We start from the raw sequence: 20,999 nt of genomic DNA, 5'->3' as shown, positions 1-20,999 counted from the left end.
TTTATTTGGTTTTCTATAGTCCCCATTTTGAGAGCTGTCATTGACGCCATTTCTCGTATTGCTAGGGGTGTGGCATCTAGCGTTATGACCCATGGGAAATTAGCATGATGTGATAAAAGGTTGGCTGTGGGTTCCTTTACCATCTGTGGATATAAACCTCCTTAAAAAAATTCAAAGAAACCTATTGTTATTGTGCTTCTTATGAGTTTCGTTTGGTTTGACCTCTTTGATTTTTTTTTTTATTCTTGTCTCTCATTAGCATTTGGTAGCTAGTTTTATTTTTATTTGTTTTGTTTTTCATTTTTTACAAGCTTCTACCGGTTTAGCTCAGTAAATTAATCATTTGTCCGTTTCTTGGCAGAAGACATCGTACTCCCTTTTGATAACACTAGAGTACACGTGTCATCTACAACATTATGTAAAAATGTAATAGGAGTAACACCTCCATTTGACACAAAGACTACAAATTTTATTAAAACTGTGACAAGTGATGGCCAGAAATAAATCACACAGAGCAAGAAATAACTCTTCAAATGAACAACATATCAGTAATGATTTTAAAAGGCGGTGTATAAGCCCTAACTGGAATGTGTGAGAAGATCGAGGATCCAGAAATGCATAGAAATTACTGTACTTTGAACTACATTGTTACATAAAGTTAAAAAAACTCCAACTACATTAGAACAGTGAAATATGTAAATCAACAAGGCAGCAATATGCTATATCAAGTACCACCACTTACATAAAGTCGGTGCCTACAAATAACATTCAGCTTAAAACGATAACACATTACGGAACTTTTAATCATGGGACATGTTGGACTTGTTGACCACAGTTGCTGATCTTGTCACCAGGCCATGTCAATTTATATTGCTGAATATCAATGGGCATGTCAAATTTAATGACCGCGTGCTGACCTTCCAGCACAGTCGTGCTCACCTTTTTAGTAACAGCCAGTAGTCTACTGCCTGACAAAGCTGGAGTCGTATGAAAAGTAACAGGTATGGTGAGTTCAGACGCAATCTTTGTTCTTTTTTCTTTTTCCATTCTGTCATGGTATGTAGAATGTGAGACATCGGACAGCTGAGCTACTCATATTTATGAGATCCAAAACACCTGCATTCTTTATTTCTCGTCACTGCATTCTATGCATTGTACTTCCTGACGAGCATCATTGGTTGTCAGCTCTTATGCACAGGGAGTCTGCCGCTACGACTAAAGACAAAATCAAGCCTGTTTTATTTTATTCGAGTGTTACACTGAGACACTGGGAGTGACATTATGTGATGGGAGCATGCAGCTGGTTGCCTTTGACTTGCCAAAATTATACAAATGAAGGCTACAACTGAAAATTGCTGGAAATATTGCGTAATGTGATGTCAGTAACTCATTGGTGGTAACAATATGGTGAGGTGGACATAAATACATGTTGAAACTGAATCACAAACATGTACCAGCTATGCAGCTTGGTTTAAAATTTACAAAATGCTTAATTAAATGTCCCATATCTGTGTTTTTTTTTTAAATCAGATGACATTATTGAAAGTGTAAAGAACCAGGGATTCTTAATAACACAAATGAAGGAAACGGTTCTCTCCAGAGAAATGGCTGAAGAATTCTACAAGGAACACAAAGGAAAACCTTTCTTCGAGCAGCTGGTTGACTACATGTGTCGGTGAGTTAAAAAAACAATGCTATCAATATAATGAATTTTGGAGATCACTTTACAAATTAATAATCATTACATTGTTAGTAATGTGTTGTTAGAAAACTTTTATTTTTCAGAGTAAAATATACAATATGGAATAGAAGCAGAATTTAATAAATATGTAGTATTGATAGAATTTGAAAAATTATGGTAATGTAAAAATATCTGAATTAATGCCTCATAAGAATTTGATCATATTCTACCATGACATCATTAAAAGACACAACCATTATGTACAATTTACATGATACTACTACTAATTATAAATTCTTGCACTGTATAAGCATTATTTCAGATATTTATATTGTTACCACCATAAAGTCTTTAGTCCAGTAACTTTTGGTATCATCTAAGGCTAGTCCTGGTGGCATACAGTACACAGGATTTATTGTATTTAAAATCTTGGCAGCTGTTTATTAAGTCACTTCCTGTTCATTATGTAGGCTTATTCAGTCATTAAATACAATGTCTTCTGCCTGTTACCCAATACTACCTATAAGGATTTCATGAGTTCTTCTTCCTCAATGATATTAATACGAGGGGCTGTCCTACAGCCAAAGATATTTTTGAAATATTGAAAAATCACTTTATGATCTATAAATTAAGTATTCAAAAAAACCTTTGGATTTTTTTGTATTCCAGCATGAATGATTCCTAACATGAAATGTTGTATGTATGTAAATCATAATAATAAAGACATACTGAAGAATCTAATACCGCTCACAAAATTTTATGTCGGCATGTCTTCATTGAATAGTTTAAATATAAAAAGTTAAGGATGCAAAAAACATCCTTTACATCTAGTTACTGGTTAAACCTCCCTTATCAGAAATTACCAACCAAATGCTTTCTGCTGATTAGACCTGTACAGTGTTTAGGTAGTATCTTGGCCAGTTTAATTTTTAAATAAAATAAAATATTTTACTGTCTAGTCCATTTACATTTTTGGGATGTATTAGATTAAAGCTTCTGACATATCAAGCCAAGATATTTGAATAGGACTGAAGTCAGCACTCTGAATTTGGCTGTTCTAAATTGTTGATTTTCTTTTGATGTAGGATCTCAGTCACTGATTAACCCCTGCATTTGGAGCTATGGTTATATGCCCAAACTAATTTTGTGCTTCATATCACAGGCTGACGCCATGATAACTCTCCTGTAAAATTGCAAGCTATCACCACTATGCATGCTAAGTTGGAATGAGGCCTTGGAGCTGGCATGCACTATTTTCTTTTCTTAATGTAACACTCAACACTTTTACTAGAAAGTAAGTCTGTACACATCTGTCAATTTTGTGGAATTTTCAGGTTATGTGTACACACTTGAGATGGTCCACAATGTAACCAACCTAGAACGCCATTTTTATTCAATGGACTCTTGAATATTATAAAGTGTTATGATGTGCCTGAAAGTCACTGACATTTACCCATGGGTTCTTTTTCCTCTTTTTGAACATTTTACAGCATGGTTTTGTATTGATCCTTTCAGTTTGGCCAGCCAAACAGCTCTTCTTCTAAGATCCTCCGAAATCCCTTTTGATCAGGCCATGTCCTATTCCAGTAGATCTCTATTGTGAGGAAGAGGACACCAAAATTGTTAAGCACACACGTGATTGTATTTTAATTGATTAGAATGTCACCAATATTTAACCTCTTAATTAGATGTTCAGAAAGTTGACCAGCTTTCACACTGAAAGCTTAAACATTATCTCTTGTTATCTTTAAAGGAGAATTTTAAAGCTATAATTCGATTGAATGGGGTGAGACCCATTAAGAACAATATGTGAATATACTACTCTCAGATCATTAACTAGATTAAGCAGTTTTGATATGTTTTGTTAATAATATAGCAATGATGTATAGTGTGATTTACAGTAATTTTGAATTCTAAATCTATTATTTTTTTAAACTGAAGCAGCTTCTAATTTCATTGTGCAATCATATTCTTTGGCTTATCATGTGTCCTTAAAGCATTCATCATACATAATATACATGAATGACTAAATTTCCATGAAGAAAAGCATTGCCTACCATCACCTTTTGAAATCTGGCTTGGCTTTAAATCATTTTTGATTTGTACATTTATCATGTGATTCATTCCCACAAGGACAGCAGACAAAATACAGAGATTTCTGTTAACTGTTAGTCTTTCATCAACATGCATTCACAATATGTACTATTGGATTTTTTTTGTATTTTACCTTCTTGCTATCTTTATTAGGTTTCAGAGCTTTCACTGAGGTGAGTTTTTCATTATTGTTTTGCAAATATTTCTTTACAGTCTATCAACAGCTACCTGCTATAATTTCACTATATTTGGGACATGGTAGATTTCTGTTAAATAAAACAATACAGATAACAATTAGAAGTGATGATCACTTATTTGTTGTGTTTGTTACACTCTCTTCAACAACTCAGTTTCATAGAAGGTTTCAGGCATTTAGTGTGATGCATACAGTATACTAGAAATTCCATAGTCCAAAGTGTCTTTGTTTTAAAAGTTATAGTGAAATTTGAAGCAAAAACAATTAACACAATATCAAAAGAAAAATTGATAACATACACACAAAAAGGAAAACTTGTCTATGATGTTTCTTTCGGTAGGGCAGACTGACATTACCAATATACTTTGAAAACAAGTCCTTGGCTTAAAAAGCTGCTGCCTGAAACTCTTAATGTCATTCCTTGTTCACTGGGCCTCTCTTTTGAATGCAGCCTCTGTGCCTTATCTAATAAACTGATCAGTCACTAAGTGACACTCCAGAGTTATTGTGTTACCAGCTAAATATTTAGCTCAAACAACGGGTCATAACTCAGTGATTAGCAATATTGATGCACAAAACTTCGCTCCAATAATCAACCAAAAAAGGATGGGCCTATGTACACCCAAGATATTTATGGCAAAATGACTATTCTTTCCTATAAAAACCCTTGCACAACCCAGATCAAGGATGGAGCAATCCATTTTACTCCAAAAGGTATACTGGTTCAGGACTCACAGGGTGGAAGACTTGTCTGTATTGGAGTTGAAAGAGGGAACCATAAGTCCAAACCTTGCTAAAGAAAGCAAGTGCACAAGCACATAGAGAGAGAGACTTGCATAAAAGCACATTTGTCTTGCTAATGACTGGTGCTGACTGATCACCAGCTGTCCCAGCAGGTGTACTTTTGGTAGAAACCCAGGACACTGCATGCAAAAAACTCATAGAGGAAACTGCAGTACCGCCCACATCCAGAAGGTGCAACCAAGGTGATGAGGGAGAAGAACTTCTGAACAAACAAAGAAATGCATGCTGAAGATCTTACCACATGCCTGAGAAAAGGAACAGCAAACCATAAGTACACCTACTATCATTATGAGATCTATTAATTGTAACTTAATTGTTAGGATAAGCCAGCTAATGTGCTATGGTACTGGTGTCACTGTGACTGAAAAGTAGTAACTTTTGTGAGGAATAAGTCTTTATCTGTTAGAAGTTTTTCAAATTCCATTAGCAAAGTTCAGTGCAGCATCTCTCTCTCTCTCTCTCTCTCTCTCTCTCACACACACACACACACACACACACACACACACACACACACACACACACACACACACACACACACATACACATAGCAACCCAATGTAGATTAGCAGTTACCAAATGAGTGACATGGCACAAACAATAGAAGCTTCATAACTAGCTAAATAACGTAGCTACCTAAAAGATCAGAATTCATAAGTTATATGCCTTTTTCTTTTTTAATATTTTTATTTACTTTATTTGAAGCAAATAGCATTCCCTACAATCAAGTCAAACTTAACAAACCAAAATTCAGACAAATAAAAAAAGACAAATAGAGGAGTGCCAACAACAAGATTCAATATTTAAAAGCAGCAAAGGAGGAAGAGTATCCTTTTCCACAATATAGATGCTTATTCTAAAATATTATTGATTAGATCCTGCCAAATTTTTAAAAAGTTTTGAACAGATCCTATAAGTGAGAATTAGATTTTTTCTAATTTCAAATGGTATAAGTACATCAGTTACCCACTGACTTAAAAGTGGTGGGGTTAGGATTCTTTCAGTTAAGTAAGATAAGTCTATGTGCTAGTAGTGAGGTAAAGGCAATTACAGTTTGTCCTTCTCCACTTTAAACACAGATGGGAGTACACCAAACACAGCTCTTAATGGTTTAGGAGAGATTATGATACCAAGGCTGTCTGACAGGCATTCAAAGATTTTTGTCCAAAATTGTTAATTTGGTGCATGCCCAAAACATGTGGCCCAGTGAGGCTGGAGCTCCATTGCAACGTTTGTAGGTTTAATCTTGTCCTGGATACATTTTTGACAATTTTATATGAGATAAATGTTCTTGATTAAAGATTTTAAGTTGAATGATTGAATGCTTTGTGCATACGGAGCTGGAATCTATTCTATGCATGGCTAACTTCCTGTACTTTTCTGAAAATGTTAAGTGAAAGATCCTTTCTCCACTGTATTATGGCATCTTTGAAAGAAAGGGACTATAAAATGTTTTTATGTATTATGAAGATGTTGTCTAAGACTTCAAGACTGATCAATATTTCTTCTGGAATAGAAATAGGTGGGAGGTGAGAAAGATTGGACAGTTTCCTTTTAACAAAGTTTGTAATTTGAAAGCTGTGGAAAAATTGAATTGATGGGAAGTTAAATTTGAAGTGTAATTGTTCATAGGATGCAAAGACATTATCTGTATACAATTCTCAACATGTTTTAATCTTTAAATACTATGTAGGTTTGAGAGGAACAAAATAAGGTGGTTATCATGTAGAGGTGCAATTCATAAAAGCTTTTCTGTTTTAAACTGCTTCCTAAATTGGTACCATATTCTGAGTGATTGAAGGACAATTGGATTATTAGTATATTGACAATAATGTGTATTTATTGGGTCATAAAACAAGGGATATAAAGAAGTACTGAAAGACTTTAATTCTATTGCAGACCAGGCTTGTGTATATTCATCAATCTGTGTTAATGTGTCCAGCTCTTTATGGCTTGTATATTAGCCACCCAGTAATAAAATTGAAAGTTAGGTAGTGCCATGCCCCCTGCTGCTTTAGGTCATTGTAGAGTTGCCCTTTGGATGTATGACTGTTTTGAATTCCACATAAATGAGGTTATGATTGAATCTAATTTCTTAAAGAATGCTTTGTTAATGTATATGGGGATGCTTTGAAATAGAAAAATAAGCTTGGGGAGAATGTTCATCTTGACAGTGTTGATTCTCCCAGCTAATGCAAGGTGGAGGGTAGACCATCTATTCATGTCTTATTTATTTTCCATGCAGACAGCAAAAGTTTGTTCCAAAAGAGCTTTATATTTATTTGTGATGTTTACCCCTAGACATTTAAACTGATCTGCTAAGATACATGGGAAGGTTTTCAGTCTAATATTTTGTGCTAGAGAGTTCACAAAAAAAAGCACACCTTTATTCAAATTGATTTTGAGTCCAGATTGCATTTGAAATTCTGCTAGAGCATTTAGGACTGCTGGTACGGACATTTGTGGGTCTGATATATACAGTACCATATAATCTGCATATGATATAATGAAGAGACCTGGAGTATTCTAGATCTATCCTGGTAATTTCGTCGATTAACTCTGATTCTTTCTTTGTTTCCAGTTTAATTTTGTGGGAAAGATATGAAGTAATATGTCCTCTTAAAATGCATTCAGAGTTTCCCCATAGTACAATACAATACAATTTATTTTTGTATAGCCCAAAATCACACAAGAAGTGCCGCGATGGGCTTTAACAGGCCCTGCCTCTTGACAGCCCCCCAGCCTTGACTCTCTAAGAAGACAGGGAAAAACTCCCAAAAAAAAATCTTATAGGGAAAAATGGGAGAAACCTTGGGAAAGGCAGTTTAAAGAGAGACCCCTTTCCAGGTAGGTTGGGTGTGCAGTGGGTGTCAAAAAGATGGGGGTCAATACAATACAATACAATACACAGAACAAATCCTCAATACAGTATAAAAATAAAAATTTTAGAAGTACGGAGCAGAATTTAACAGTAAATGATATCACATAAGAAGATTTGGATATATTTAGAGTCCTGGAGTCCTCATCCATCAAGCTGCCTCCCCCATTTGGCCATTCCATGGCTGAAACAGCGCTGGGCCAGCCAATCCGATGAAAGGACCCCTCCTTCCCATGATTCATGCGATCCTCCATCAGGGATGACTTTACCTTAGGCAGGCAAAACAACTTGACAGGTGGGCCGTGGCACAAAGTGCCACATTTGAGTACCGAGAAGAGAAACAAAATAGGTGAGGGTTAATATCCAATCATAACTATCATGTTACTTATGTTTTAGTGCTAATGGCTAACAACTGAGATGCAGTCTGTACAGTTAATCAGCAGCTCAAGTCAGGATATGCTAAACTGAAGTAGTGAGTCTTCAGCTGGGATTTAAAAGCTGAGACCGAAGGAGCATCTCTTATAGTAGCAGGCAGACCATTCCACAGTTTAGGGGCCCTGTAACTAAAAGCTCAACCTCCCATTGTTATTTTATTAATTCTTGGAATCATTAGCAGACCGGCATCTTGAGATCATAATGTGCGCTCTGGTTTGTAAGTCATGATTAGTTCCGACAAGTAAGCCGGACCTTGGCCATTTAATGCTTTATATGTTAAAAGAAGGATTTTGAAATCTGCCCTAAACTTAACCGGGAGCCAGTGTAAGGATTTAAGAACTGGAGTTATGTATTCATATTTTCTTGTTCTTGTAATAATCCTTGCATCCGCATTTTGGATTAACTGGAGGCTGTATAGAGAACAGTTTGAACATCCAGTGAACACAGCATTGCAGTAGTCAATCCTTCTAGAGATAAATGCATGAATTATTTTCTCAGAATCCTGTTTATTTAGAAAGCGCCTTAATTTCCTAACATTTTTAAGATGGAAGAAACATGATTTGGACAACTTTGTAATATGCGCTTTAAATGGCATGCTAAAGTTAAAGATAACTCCTAGATTGCAGGCTGATTCAGTATAATTAATGGGGATTCCAACTGAGTTAAATGATGACAAAATATTGTTATGATCAGTGTCATTCCCTCCAACAATTAACATCTCTGTTTTATCTGTGTTTAAAGACAAGTAGTTCTCATTCATCCACTCCTTTAATTCACTAACACAACTAATTAAAGACAACATTGGAGAAACTTCATTTGATTTAAATGAAAGGTATAACTGGGTGTCATCTGCATACGAGTGAAAATTAACATTATGTTTCGTAATGAGAGATCCCAGTGGAAGCATGTAAAGTGAAAACAATAAAGGTCCCAGTACTGAGCCCTGCGGGACACCATATTGAACTTCTGTGTATAATGATGGAGTACTGTCAGCACATTTCTGTACATATTGGAATTGATTTGATAAATAACTAAACCAAGCGAGCACGGTACCTGTAAGCCCCACATCATTTTCTAGCCTGTGTAGTAAAATAGAATTGTCAATGGTGTCAAATGCTGCACTTAAGTTCAACAACATAATTACAGTGGACTTTCCTTCATCAGAGGATATCAGAATGTCATTTACGACCCGTGTTAGTGCCGTTTCTGTACTATGACCAGTGCGGAAACCAGATTGGAATTTCTCAAATAAATTGTAATGCATAAGGTGTGACTGAAGCTGACTGGCGATTGCTTTTTCTAGTATTTTAGAGAGGAACGGTAAACTTGAAATAGGCCTATAATTATTTAGTATGTGTGGGTCTAGGTCTGACTTTTTAAGTAATGGTTTAATGACTGACACTTTAGTGTATCAGGTACTGTGCCATGCAATAATGAACTATTGATAATGTTTAGAATAGGCGCTGCAAGAACATCCATTGCACTTTTTACTAGTTTTGTTGGCACTGGATCTAGGGAACAAGTAGTGGGCTTCATTTTAGAAATTAAAATTAAGACTTCCTGCTCAGTTACAGGATTAAAATTATTAAAGTGCTGAATGCAATGTGAGACAGGGTCTGCTAAGCTAGTATTTGGTTTGTAGTGTGATGCAGAGATCTGGGATCTTATATTTTTAATTTTCTCATTGAAGAAGTTCATAAAGTCTGTACTGCTAATATCTGTTGGTATTTTGCACTGTTGATCTGAATTTCCATTTGTTAATTTAGCCACTGTTCTAAACAGTACCCGTGAATTTTTATTATTGCTATCTATTATTGTAGAATAGTGTAGTATTCTGAGCGAGCTTTAAAGAGGGCTTTTTTATATTTATTAACACTCTCTGTCCATGCAATTTGAAAGACATGTAGCTTTGTTGTTCTCCATCTGCGCTCCAGTTTTCGACACTCTAATTTAAGAGTTCAAGAGTTTTCATTAAACCAGGGAGAGTTTCTATGTGCTTTGATCACTTTTGTTTTAAGGGGAGCCACTGTGTCCAGAGCATTTCTTAAGGTCACATTATAATGTGATGTTAGCTGATCTAAATTGTTTTCCACGTTTACATTTGATGTTAACTGATCTAAATGGTTTTCCACAATTACACTCGACTCACTCCGGTTTCCTCCCACAGTCCAAAGACATGCAGGTTAGGTGGATTGGCGATTCTAAATTGGCCCTAGTGTGTGCTTGGTGTGTGGATGTGTTTGTGTGTGTCCTGCGGTGGGTTGGCACCCTGCCTGGGATTGGTTCCTGCCTTGTGCCCTGTGTTGGCTGGGATTGGCTCCAGCAGACTCCCGTGACCCTGTGTTTGGATTCAGTGGGTTGGATAATGGATGGATGGATGGATCGTGCCTGAAGAAGGGGCCTGAGTTGCCTCGAAAGCTTGCATATTGTAATCTTTTTAGTTAGCCAATAAAAGGTGTCATTTTGCTTGGCTTTTCTCTACGTTCATAATGGCTAACACGGTACAACACCCTAGTACTCAAAGTATCCATAAATTTTGATGCAGAATTACAATCTAGATGTCACACTGTCTTTGTTTTAATCTTTGAGTGTGTTGGCAAGAGCAGGACAAAATCAAATGTAATTAAGTAGTGATCGGAATTAACTTCATTTAATGGAGTAATATTTAAATTTTGTAAGTTATAATTAAATCTAATGTGTGCTTATTATTATGAGTTGGACCTGTGACATTCTGACAAAATCCTACTGAATTTAACAAATAAAACATTTCCTAAAAGTCTCAGTTTCCACATCAATGTGTACATAAAAATCCCCCATCAGTACTATGTGATCATAATTTATAGCCAAATCAGATAGAAGGTTGCTAAATTCAGTCATGAACAATGAATAAGGCCCTGGTGGTCTATAGACTAGCAATATAATTGTGTTGGAATCTGTTATAATATTTAAAATGAATGCCTCAAAGGATGTAAAGTTGCCTAAATTTTTAGAAGTGATCTGCATTTTGGTACAGTGAATTATTCCAAATCCTCCTCCTCGACCAGAATCTCTAGACTTATGAAGGAACAAGTAGCCATCTGGTGACGCCTCAGCTAGGGGGACAGTGTCACATTTACTAAGCCAGGTTTCAGTGAGAAGACACAGATCAAATTTTGTACTTAATAAAATATCATTTACCAAAACAGCTTTAGTGCCAAGAGAGCAAATGTTCAATAAGCAGCATTTAAAACTGCATGGTTCTTTCTGAACTGGTGATATATTTTTTGTTTTATCTGAAGTAAATTTCTATTACAGATGCCCCTGGTGGAGGGTCTGGTTTTATCCCTTGTCTAATTATACACCTTATTTTTTGGTTATCAGTTAATTTAAGGTTTGTATCAAGACTAAATTTACTGGATGCCCCACAACAGGGATTATGTGTAACAGCTTCAGGATAGTAACAGGTGGGATAAACAACAGCCTGTGATTTAAGATCACATGACTAAAGCCTGGATGGTGCTCTAATCAGTCAACCAGGCAGTTTTGCTGCCATATTTTGGGATAATACATAAGATCCCCACCAGTTAGGATGAAGACCATCTCTTTTGAAAAATCCAGGCCTTTCCCAAAAATCATCCCAATTGTTCACAAACGCTGTGCTTTTATTTGCACACCAGGTTTCTAGCCAGCAGTGAAGGGAATGCAATCTGCTGTAATTCACATCCCCTCTATATAATCTTGGCAAGGGGCCAGATACAACTAAATTCTGACATTTTCTTTTAGCTTTGATGCATAGAGAGATGAAGTTCCTCTTTAATACCTCAGATTGCTATGAATAAATATCATTAGTGCCAACATGCAGCAATAAGGTAGATACTTTATTGTCGGCGACACAGTCCAATGCGGCCTCTATGCCAGAAATCTTAGCTCCTGCGAGGCATTTAACATTAAAAGCTGGTTTAACATAGTTTGGAATTCTAACATTCCGCACTATGGAATCACCAATTAAGAGCACTTTCTTATTCTCAGTTTCCACAGGCGCGCTGCGGAGTGCTGAGAATCTGTTTTGGGTCCGAATTGGTGACCTGGGTGCTGGGGGACTAAATTTTGGCTTCTTAGACCCCCGTCTTACTGTTACCCACTCGCCCTGTGGCTGAATTGGTGCTGCTGACTTAGGCCGCGCACGGAATACAGTGGGACTTGGAGAGACTGAAGCCGAATCAGAAGTAGCCGAGTTGTCTAAACAAACCGAGTCGATCCAATTTTCGGTTTGCCTAATTGCTATCAGATTCCTAATGCGCCCTCCAATTCGCGTATTTTCCCGACCAACTCTAAATTAACTAAACACTTTTGGCATGTGAAGCTGTCTACACTGTCGGCCGGAAAACCTGAACTGTACATGCTGCAAGGACACACAGCATATAAACGTGCCCTCAATGGGCAGAGAGCAGATAGAACTTACTTTTAGTGTTGATGTCATCGTTCCCGTTTTTTTGTAGTAACTTCGGTGCTTCAGCACTTTCCGCGTTCAGCTGAATCACTAAGAGACCGTCGGCTTTAAGTTTCCACCACCCGCTGAGCAATCGACTTTAATTTCTCACTGCCGGTTATTTCTCATGGGCAGCTGCCAGCTTTACTTCAGTTGAACTTGCTTGGGTGTTTGCGAAGGGCTACATGCCTGTGGGAGACGCTTCTGCTCTGTGCTTCCGCTCGCTGCAATAGAGAGAGAGGGAGAGAGAGAGAGGTTAGTCAGAAAAGTTTCTGCAGAGACCTCTGAGGATGCATTTGTCTCTATAAAATAGTCAATTTGCTTGGATATAAATTCTGTATTGTTCTCATCAACTAATGACATGGGGTTAGGACGCTAGCTTTGAGATGAGTGTGTAGGGCATAATGATTTAAGCTCCATGATCAGAGGGTCATGTTCAGAGATAACAACAGAGTTGTACTTGCATGATTTGACAGTGGACAAAAAATGATTATCTATGAAGATATAATCAATACTTGAGTAACAATGATGTTCTGGTGAGAAGAAGGAATATGCTCTTAAATTTGGATTTAAAAATCTTTATGGGTCTGATAAGTTATGATCCATTATAAACTGTGTAATTATTTTTTCAGTTTTAGATGTTGTTGCCACTGTTGGTGAAAACCTATTCAGATCAGGGTTTAAAATACAATAAAGTCTCCAGCCATTGTAATTTTATGAGTGTTCACATTAGGAACAGATGCAAAATCATTTTGGATGAAATCTCTATCATCCATATTAGGTGCATAAATATTTATCAAAATCACTTTAGCATTAAATAATTACCCGTCACCATGACATATCGCATTTCAGGATCAGATATTGCGTCTAATACTACAAATGAAATTGTTCTTTGTATTAAAATTTCCACACTCCTAGTTTTCTTTGTATAACTGGAGTGAAAGATTTGGTAATTCCAATCTCTTTTCAACAAAAAGTGATCCATATCTCTTTAAGTGAGTCTCCTGTAAAAATACTATCTTGGCATTTAGGCCTGTTAAGGGGTGAGAATACTATTTTTCTCTTTATTTGATGATTTGAGAATTTTGACATTCCTAGTTCACAAAGTTCACTGTTTGGTCATATAAACGTTGGAGCCTATTGTTATGTTGGCACTTACATATATTGGGGTAGAAAGGATAAATAAAAAATAGCTCTCTTTCTCTCCCTTCCCTAGATCCCCAAAAATTGTGCCTCCCCAAATTAGGCTAGAGCACATTTCACAAAGTCCCAGTCGTCTGACATGCCAACAGACAGAGCAAAAATAAACCTCCCAGCAGCGGTGTAGAAAAGATTTAAAATTGAGATATTTTATGATATTAAACCTAGGATATGACCTTAAACAGTCCCAATACAATAAACCTAGGGGATGATGTTAAACAATCCTCTTTGGTAAAAAAAAACTATAAATAACTAGTAACTTTGTGGTTACCAAAATGTACATTGTTACAAACTCCACACAGAACCATAGCAAGGTTTGGGGTAGCCACCCATATAATTGGTATCCTGGCTGCAATGTCATAAAAATGAATACAGCACTGATGTGCACAAAACCGAGTCCAAAACAGAACTGAGGGAATAGGGAAAAGGTGGAGGCTTTTAAAGGGGAAGTGAGGTCAAAGGGGTCGGACTCATGAGGGTCTTCAACCATAGGCTTGAGCCCGGACGTGACATCACAGGGGCCGGAGCCGGCAAGGTCTTCACCCATAGGCTCAGTCCCAGAAGTGACGTCAAGAGGACCAGGTGGAATCTCCCGTGACTGGTCTGCAGGAAAGGGAGAAAAAGAGTTAGTGCACTCTGTCACATCCTGGTCTGAATCGGAATTGCCCTTACTCAAGCTCTTTAGCTGCCTCCCATGCGCACGTGTGTGACAACATACAGTATATTCTGTGGAAGAAATTTCTTCTTCTTCTTCTTTCGGCTGCTCCCATTAGGGATTGCCACAGTAGATAATCTTCTTCCATATCTTTCTGTCCTCTGCATCTTGTTCTGTTACACCCATCACCTGCATGTCCTCTCTCACCACATCCATAAACCTTCGCTTAGGCCTTCCTCTTTTCCTCTTCCTTGGCAGCTCTATCCTTAGCATCCTTCTCCCAATATACCCAGCATCTCTCCTCTGCACATGTCCAAACTAACGCAATCTCACCTCTCTGACTTTGTCTCCCAACTGTCCAACTTGAGCTGACCCTCTAATATACTAATTTCTAATCCTATCCATCCTTGTCACACCCAATGCAAATCTTAACATCTTTAACTCTGCCACCTCCAGCTCCGTCTCCTGCTTTCTGGTCAGTGCCACCATCTCCAACCCATATAACATAGCTGGTCTCACTACCGTCCTGTACACCTTCCCTTTCACTCTTGCTGATACCCATCTGTCACAAATTACTCCTGACATTCTTCTCCAACCATTCCACCCTGTCTGCACTCTCTTTATCACCTCTCTTCCACAATCCCCATTACTCTGTACTGTTGATCCTAAGTATTTAAACTCATCCACCTTCGCCAACTCTACTCGCTGCATCCTCACCATTCCACTGACCTCCCTCTCATTTACACACATGTATTCTGTCTTGTTCCTACTGACCTTCATTCCTCTCTTTTCTAGACCATATCTCCACCTCTTCAGGGTCTCCTCAACCTGCTCCCTACTATTGCTACAGATCACAATGTAATCAGCAAACATCACAGTCCACGGGGACTCCTGTCTAATCTCATCTGTCAACCTGTCCATCACCATTGCAAATAAGAAAGGGCTTAGAGCCGATCCCTGCTGTAATCCCACCTCCAACTTGAATGCATCTGTCACTCCTACCGCAGACCTCACCACTGTCACACTTCCCTCCTACATATCCTGTACAACTCTTATGTACTTCTCTGCTACTCCTGACTTCCTCATACAATACCACAGCTCCTCTCGAGGCACCCTGTCATATGCTTTCTCCAGGTCCACAAAGATGCAATGCAACTCCTTTTGGCTTTCTCTAAACTTCTCCATCAACATCCTCAGAGCAAACATTGCATCTGTGATGCTCTTTCTTGGCATGAAACCATACTGCTGCCCACTAATCATCACCTCAATCCTTAACCTAGTTTCCACTACTCTTTCCCATAACTTCATGCTGTGGCTCATCAATTTTATTCCCCTGTAGTTACTACAGCCCTGCACATCCCCCTTATTCTTAAATATCGGCACCAGTGCACTTCTTCTCCACTCCTCAGGCATCCTCTCACTTTCCAAGATTCCATTAAACAATCTGGTTAAAAACTCCACTGCCATCTCTCCTAAACACCTCCATGCTTCCATAGGTATGTCATCTGGACTATGTATGGCCTTTCCATTTTTCATCCTCTTCATAGCTGTCCTTACTTCCTCCTTGCTAATCCATTGCACTTCCTGATTCACTATCTCCACATCATCCAACCTCTTCTCTCTCTCGTTCTCTTCATTCATCAGCCTCTCAAAGTACTCATTCCATCTGCTCAACCCACTCTCCTCGCTTGTGAGTACGTTTCCATCTTTATCCTTTATCACCCTAACCTGCTGCACATCTTTCCCAGCTCGGTTCCTCTGTCAAGCCAATCAGTACAGGTCCTTTTCTCCCTCCTTAGTGTCTAACCTCTCATACAACTCATCGTATGCCTTTTCTTTAGCCTTCGCCACCTCTCTCTTCTCCTTGTGCCTTATCTCCTTGTACTCTTGTCTACTTTCTGCATCTCTCGGACTATCGCACTTCTTCTTTGCCATCCTCTTCCTATTCTCCTGTATTTCCTCATTCCACCACCAGGTTTCCTTTTCCTCCTTCCTCTTTCCAGATGTCACGCCAAGCACCCTTCTTGCTGTCACCCTTACTACATCTGCTGTAGTTTCCCAGCTGTTTGAAAACTCTTCACTACCACCCAGTGCCTGTCTCACCTTCTCCCTAAACTCAACCTTGCAGTCTTCCTTTTTCAACTTCCACCATTTGATCCTTGACTCTGCCCTCACTCTCTTCCTCTTCTTGATCTCCAACGTCATCCTACAGACCACCATCCTATGCCGCTTAGCTACACTTTCCCCTGCCACCACGTTGCAGTCTTCAGTCTCCTTCAGATGAACTCTTCTTCTGTAATCTACCTGTGTGCATCTTCCTCCACTCTTGTACATAATCCTATGTTCCTCCCTCTTCTTAAAATATGTATTCACCACAGCCATGTCCATCCTTTTGGCAAAATCCACTATCCTCTGACCTTCTTCATTCCTCTCCTTGACACCATACCTACCCATCACCTCCTCGTCCCCACTATTCCCTTCACCAACATGCCCATTGAAATCCGCTCCAATCACCACTTTCTGTCCCTTGGGTACACTGTTCATCACTTCATCCAACTCACTCCAAAAATCTTCTTTCTCACCCATTGCACACCCAACTTGCAGTGCATATCCACTAACAACATTCATCATCACACCTCCAATTTCCAGCTTCATAATCATTACTCTGTCTGACACTCTTTTCATCTCCAAAACACTCTTGACATACTGTTCCTTCAGAATAACTCCTACCCCATTTCTCCTCGCCATCCACACCATGATAGAACAATTTGAATCCACCTCCAATCCACCTGGCCTTACTCCCCTTCCATTTAATCTCTTGCACGCACAATATATCAACCTTCCTTCTCTCCATCATATCTTCTAACTCTCTCCCCTTACCAGTCATACTGCCAACATTCAAAGTTGAAATTTAAATAATGTAATTGTAATTAAAAAAAAAAGTGACCAAAAAGGAAATAGAATGTATAGTTACTGCTAAAGGTCACATTACAAATGGACCGAGTTGCAAGCAGGATCTTCTTTGCCTTGCCAGGACATGACATGACTCATGGTCATGTTTCAAGGGATGTCAGGATCAATCTTCTTAGTTCTTTTTCTGCTTCATCCGGAGAACTAAAAGTGTAAAAATGGCCTTCAATAACCACTTTCAATTTAGTAGGAAACAAGAGGCTGCATCTCATTTCAGTTTTACGGAAACGCTGTTCAGTGCTGTAGAATGTAGCGTGTTTAGCAGCTTTTGAAGGGGAGAAATCCTCTTTCAGTCTGACAAGCAACATCAAGTTCCCCAGTTATGTGCCTTTTTCTATAGGTGAGAACAAGTTCCACTAAGCTATCAGAATTTTATGTTTTGTGTTTGTTAATGTCTTTTGTCTATATATATATGGCATGTTCGGGTGAACAGACCAAGTGACAACAAAGAAATATTTAATCAGCACAAAAAAATTACAGAAAGATGTGCTCTTGACTCAAAAATAAAGCCAGCTTTATGGCGGAGCCATCTTGGGGCATTGTGGGCAGTGCTAGGTATCCTTCTTGGGTGTCTTCTCAGGGCTCAGATACTGTTAGTGCCAGCACCCCCTCTTGTTCCGTTGTGGTATTGCTTACCTCATCAGAGCCCAGAAGGTGGTCCCCAGATGCACATGTGTGTCAATATATATCCTGTCACAGGAGGCTGGGGGGCAGACCCAGCCAGGACACCTGGAAGGATCGGGAGGTGGGTTATTAGTTCCCCGAGCTACAAGGGGGCAACTGCCCTGGATAAAGAAGGGACCACAGGGACGAAGCCAAAAGGCTCAAACCCATTGGGGCCCATGGATGCCGCCAGGGGGCGCCCCGGGCGTCATGGAGTCCGGGAAACCTGCACTTCTGCCACACCTGGGCAGGTGGAGGAAGTACCTTCTGGGGACACCTGGAGTGCTTCCGGGTGCTCGTGTGGCACTTCCGCCACACCAGGAAGTGCCACCAGAAGGTCATCAACGAGCACCTGGAGCATGTTAGGTGAACATAAGAGGGGCCGCCTTCCTACAATCTGGGAGCTAGAGTCGAGAGTGGGAGCAGGACAAAGCTCCCATGAGGAGAGGAAAGGCAGCCCACGGACACTGAGAGAGAAGCCCGTGGAAAGGGTGATTGGTGCTGGGGGCACTGTGTGCTATGGGGGACTCATTTCTGTAAATAAACGTGTGTTTGTGGTAAAGTGCTGGTGTCTGTCTGATGGTGTTCGGACCCGAGCTCACAGTCTATATACACTGTATTATATATAATACAACCCCAATTCCAATGAAGTTGGGACATTGTGTAAAACGTAAATAAAAACAAAATACAATGATTTGCAAATCCTTTTCAACCTATATTCAATTGAATACACTACAAAGACAAGATATCGAATGTTCAAACTGATAAACTTTATTATTGTTTTGGATAAATGGGCGGCACAGTGGCGCAGTGGTAGCACTGCTGCCTCACAGTTAGGAGACCTGGGTTCGCTTCTCGGGTCCTCCCTGCGTGGAGTTTGCATGTTTTCCCCGTGTCCGTGTGGGTTTCCTCCAGGCGCTCTGGTTTCCTCCCACAGTCCACAGACATGTGTCCTGCGGTGGGTTGGCACCCTGCCTGGGATTGGTTCCTGCCTTGTGCCCTGTGTTGGCTGGGATTGGCTCCAGCAGACCCCCGTGACCCTGTGTTCGGATTCAGCGGGTTGGAAAATGGATGGATGAATGGTTAAATGGAAACAGTTTATTACAGCAAGCTTGTTTGGATAATTTGATGAAAATGAGTCTGTCGCCATGGTTGAACTACAGCAGAGAAAGTGAAAGTATTTTCTGTAGACTTTAGCTGATTTATCATCCTTGTTCCTGAATCTCTGCATATTTCTGGTGTCCTGGCTGGACAGTGAAACAGAAATCCTTGGGTGGGCAGAAATTAAAATCTTCACATCTTGTTCATTCATTTAGTGTTTTCAGGCAGAAATCTTACTACTTTTTTATTTAATTAATTATTGGCATTACCAAAGGGATCACTGATAATTAAGTAACTGATTAACATCAATCAATTCTTCTTCTTACACCATACAGTATTTTCCTATATGTTCAAGGCTTACATATCTTGGTTATGTTCCTTTAAGTTTCTATACTTTATCCCACATAGTCAGAAACCTGCATGCCACTTATACTTTCCTATGTATCTAACAGTACATTTTTCTAGCAAACTAACAAGCTGACTAACAGTCTGTAATTATATTACAAATGTTGCTGAACAAGAAGGATGTTCCTATACATGTTAATGAAAGGTTCTTCATCCCCTAATTTAACTATATAACTATGTTAGATTAACATTTTATTCTGTTTAAGCAAGTACTTATGTGAATTTTAACTAACTTTTCAAGATTGGCTCTTGCAATGTAATTTTGTTAATTAATATCTGTATACACCAACGCCATTCAATTGACCTGCTCTAATGGCATGATACATCAATTGAATGAATGCTGTATCCTGTTCTTTATGGCTTCCTAATTTTCAGATTTACACAGAAAACCGTGTGCTAAAGGTGATGTTGAAAGTACTTCATTCACAAAACTTGTGGCAGCCATGTGGTTGTAAATTGTGTGGGTTTATACTTTCTTTATCATATTGAATAAAAAGTGTAGTGACTGTGCAGTATTCGGATTTGGTTCAGTTGTGCATCCTGATGAAAAAAACAGACTTTGAGCCTACATATGATAGAGAAGCAAAGCAAGCACTTATGATGCTTTATCTACATATTTCATTTACTGTTATAATCAATGTAAAATTGTACTCACCCATGTGGATACTGGAGTTAGCGTGCCCTCTCACAGGCTGTCGTCCTATCCTCCTGAGTGCTGATTAATAACTGCTGCTGTTTCAATTAGTTCTGGGTCTGTTCTATGCTGGAATGGACAAAGTGGTATGAATGCATGTCATCCACTGTGATCACTTTCTGTTGTGAAATTACTTCCTTGTGTATAATGTTACATTATATTTGTGAACTGAGTTCAAACTAAAGTACACCTCTTTACCTTTTGTATTTTAGTGGACCATGCATGATGATGATTCTGAGTAAGGAGAATGCTGTAGAGGAATGGAGAAATATGATGGGACCCACCAACCCAAAAGAAGCTAAGGAATCATCTCCTGGCTCACTGAGAGCACGTTTTGCCAAGGATATTCTGGAAAACTCAGTGCATGGACCTTCTAATCTTCAACATGCTTTGGAAAAAATAAAGTTTGTATTTGATGACATTGGACTGGGGCCAAACGGGTCTCTTCAGGGTAATGTAAATAGTTAATATTTCACAGAGTTCGTGGTAAAAAAGTTTATACTTCTTGTGTGTGTGAATGTTGAATTTGCAGAAGTCTTAACCAGTTTTCACTTACAAAATAACACAAAAGTATTATGTATTAAATCAATTTAATGGTATCTTTACAAAAGAAAGGTATGAATTTCTATCAAAAACATGAATATTTATGGGTCTGTCCAAACTTTTGACTGGCAGTGTCTGTTATATTAATATACACATATACAGACACATATATACACATACACATAGATTATATATCTTTATATATAATATTCATT

At 38.7% G+C, this 20,999-nt stretch overlaps 1 protein-coding gene across 2 annotated transcripts in view; it reads left to right on the top strand.

The window, feature by feature from the left end:
- Positions 1-20,999, top strand: part of nme9 (NME/NM23 family member 9) — a 61,844-nt gene that overhangs the window by 32,747 nt on the left and 8,098 nt on the right. For both annotated transcript variants that reach the window (XM_028807541.2, XM_051931377.1), the window contains 2 exons: positions 1,531-1,675; positions 20,454-20,692. In XM_028807541.2, the coding sequence (XP_028663374.1) occupies positions 1,531-1,675; positions 20,454-20,692 (384 nt within the window). The remainder of the gene's footprint in view (positions 1-1,530; positions 1,676-20,453; positions 20,693-20,999) is intronic.

This window comes from Erpetoichthys calabaricus, chromosome 8 (genome assembly GCF_900747795.2).
Source record: "Erpetoichthys calabaricus chromosome 8, fErpCal1.3, whole genome shotgun sequence".
Taxonomy (NCBI): Eukaryota; Metazoa; Chordata; class Cladistia; order Polypteriformes; family Polypteridae; genus Erpetoichthys; species Erpetoichthys calabaricus.
Note: the sequence above shows the minus strand (reverse complement) of the source record. Positions and strands in the feature narration are given on the sequence as shown.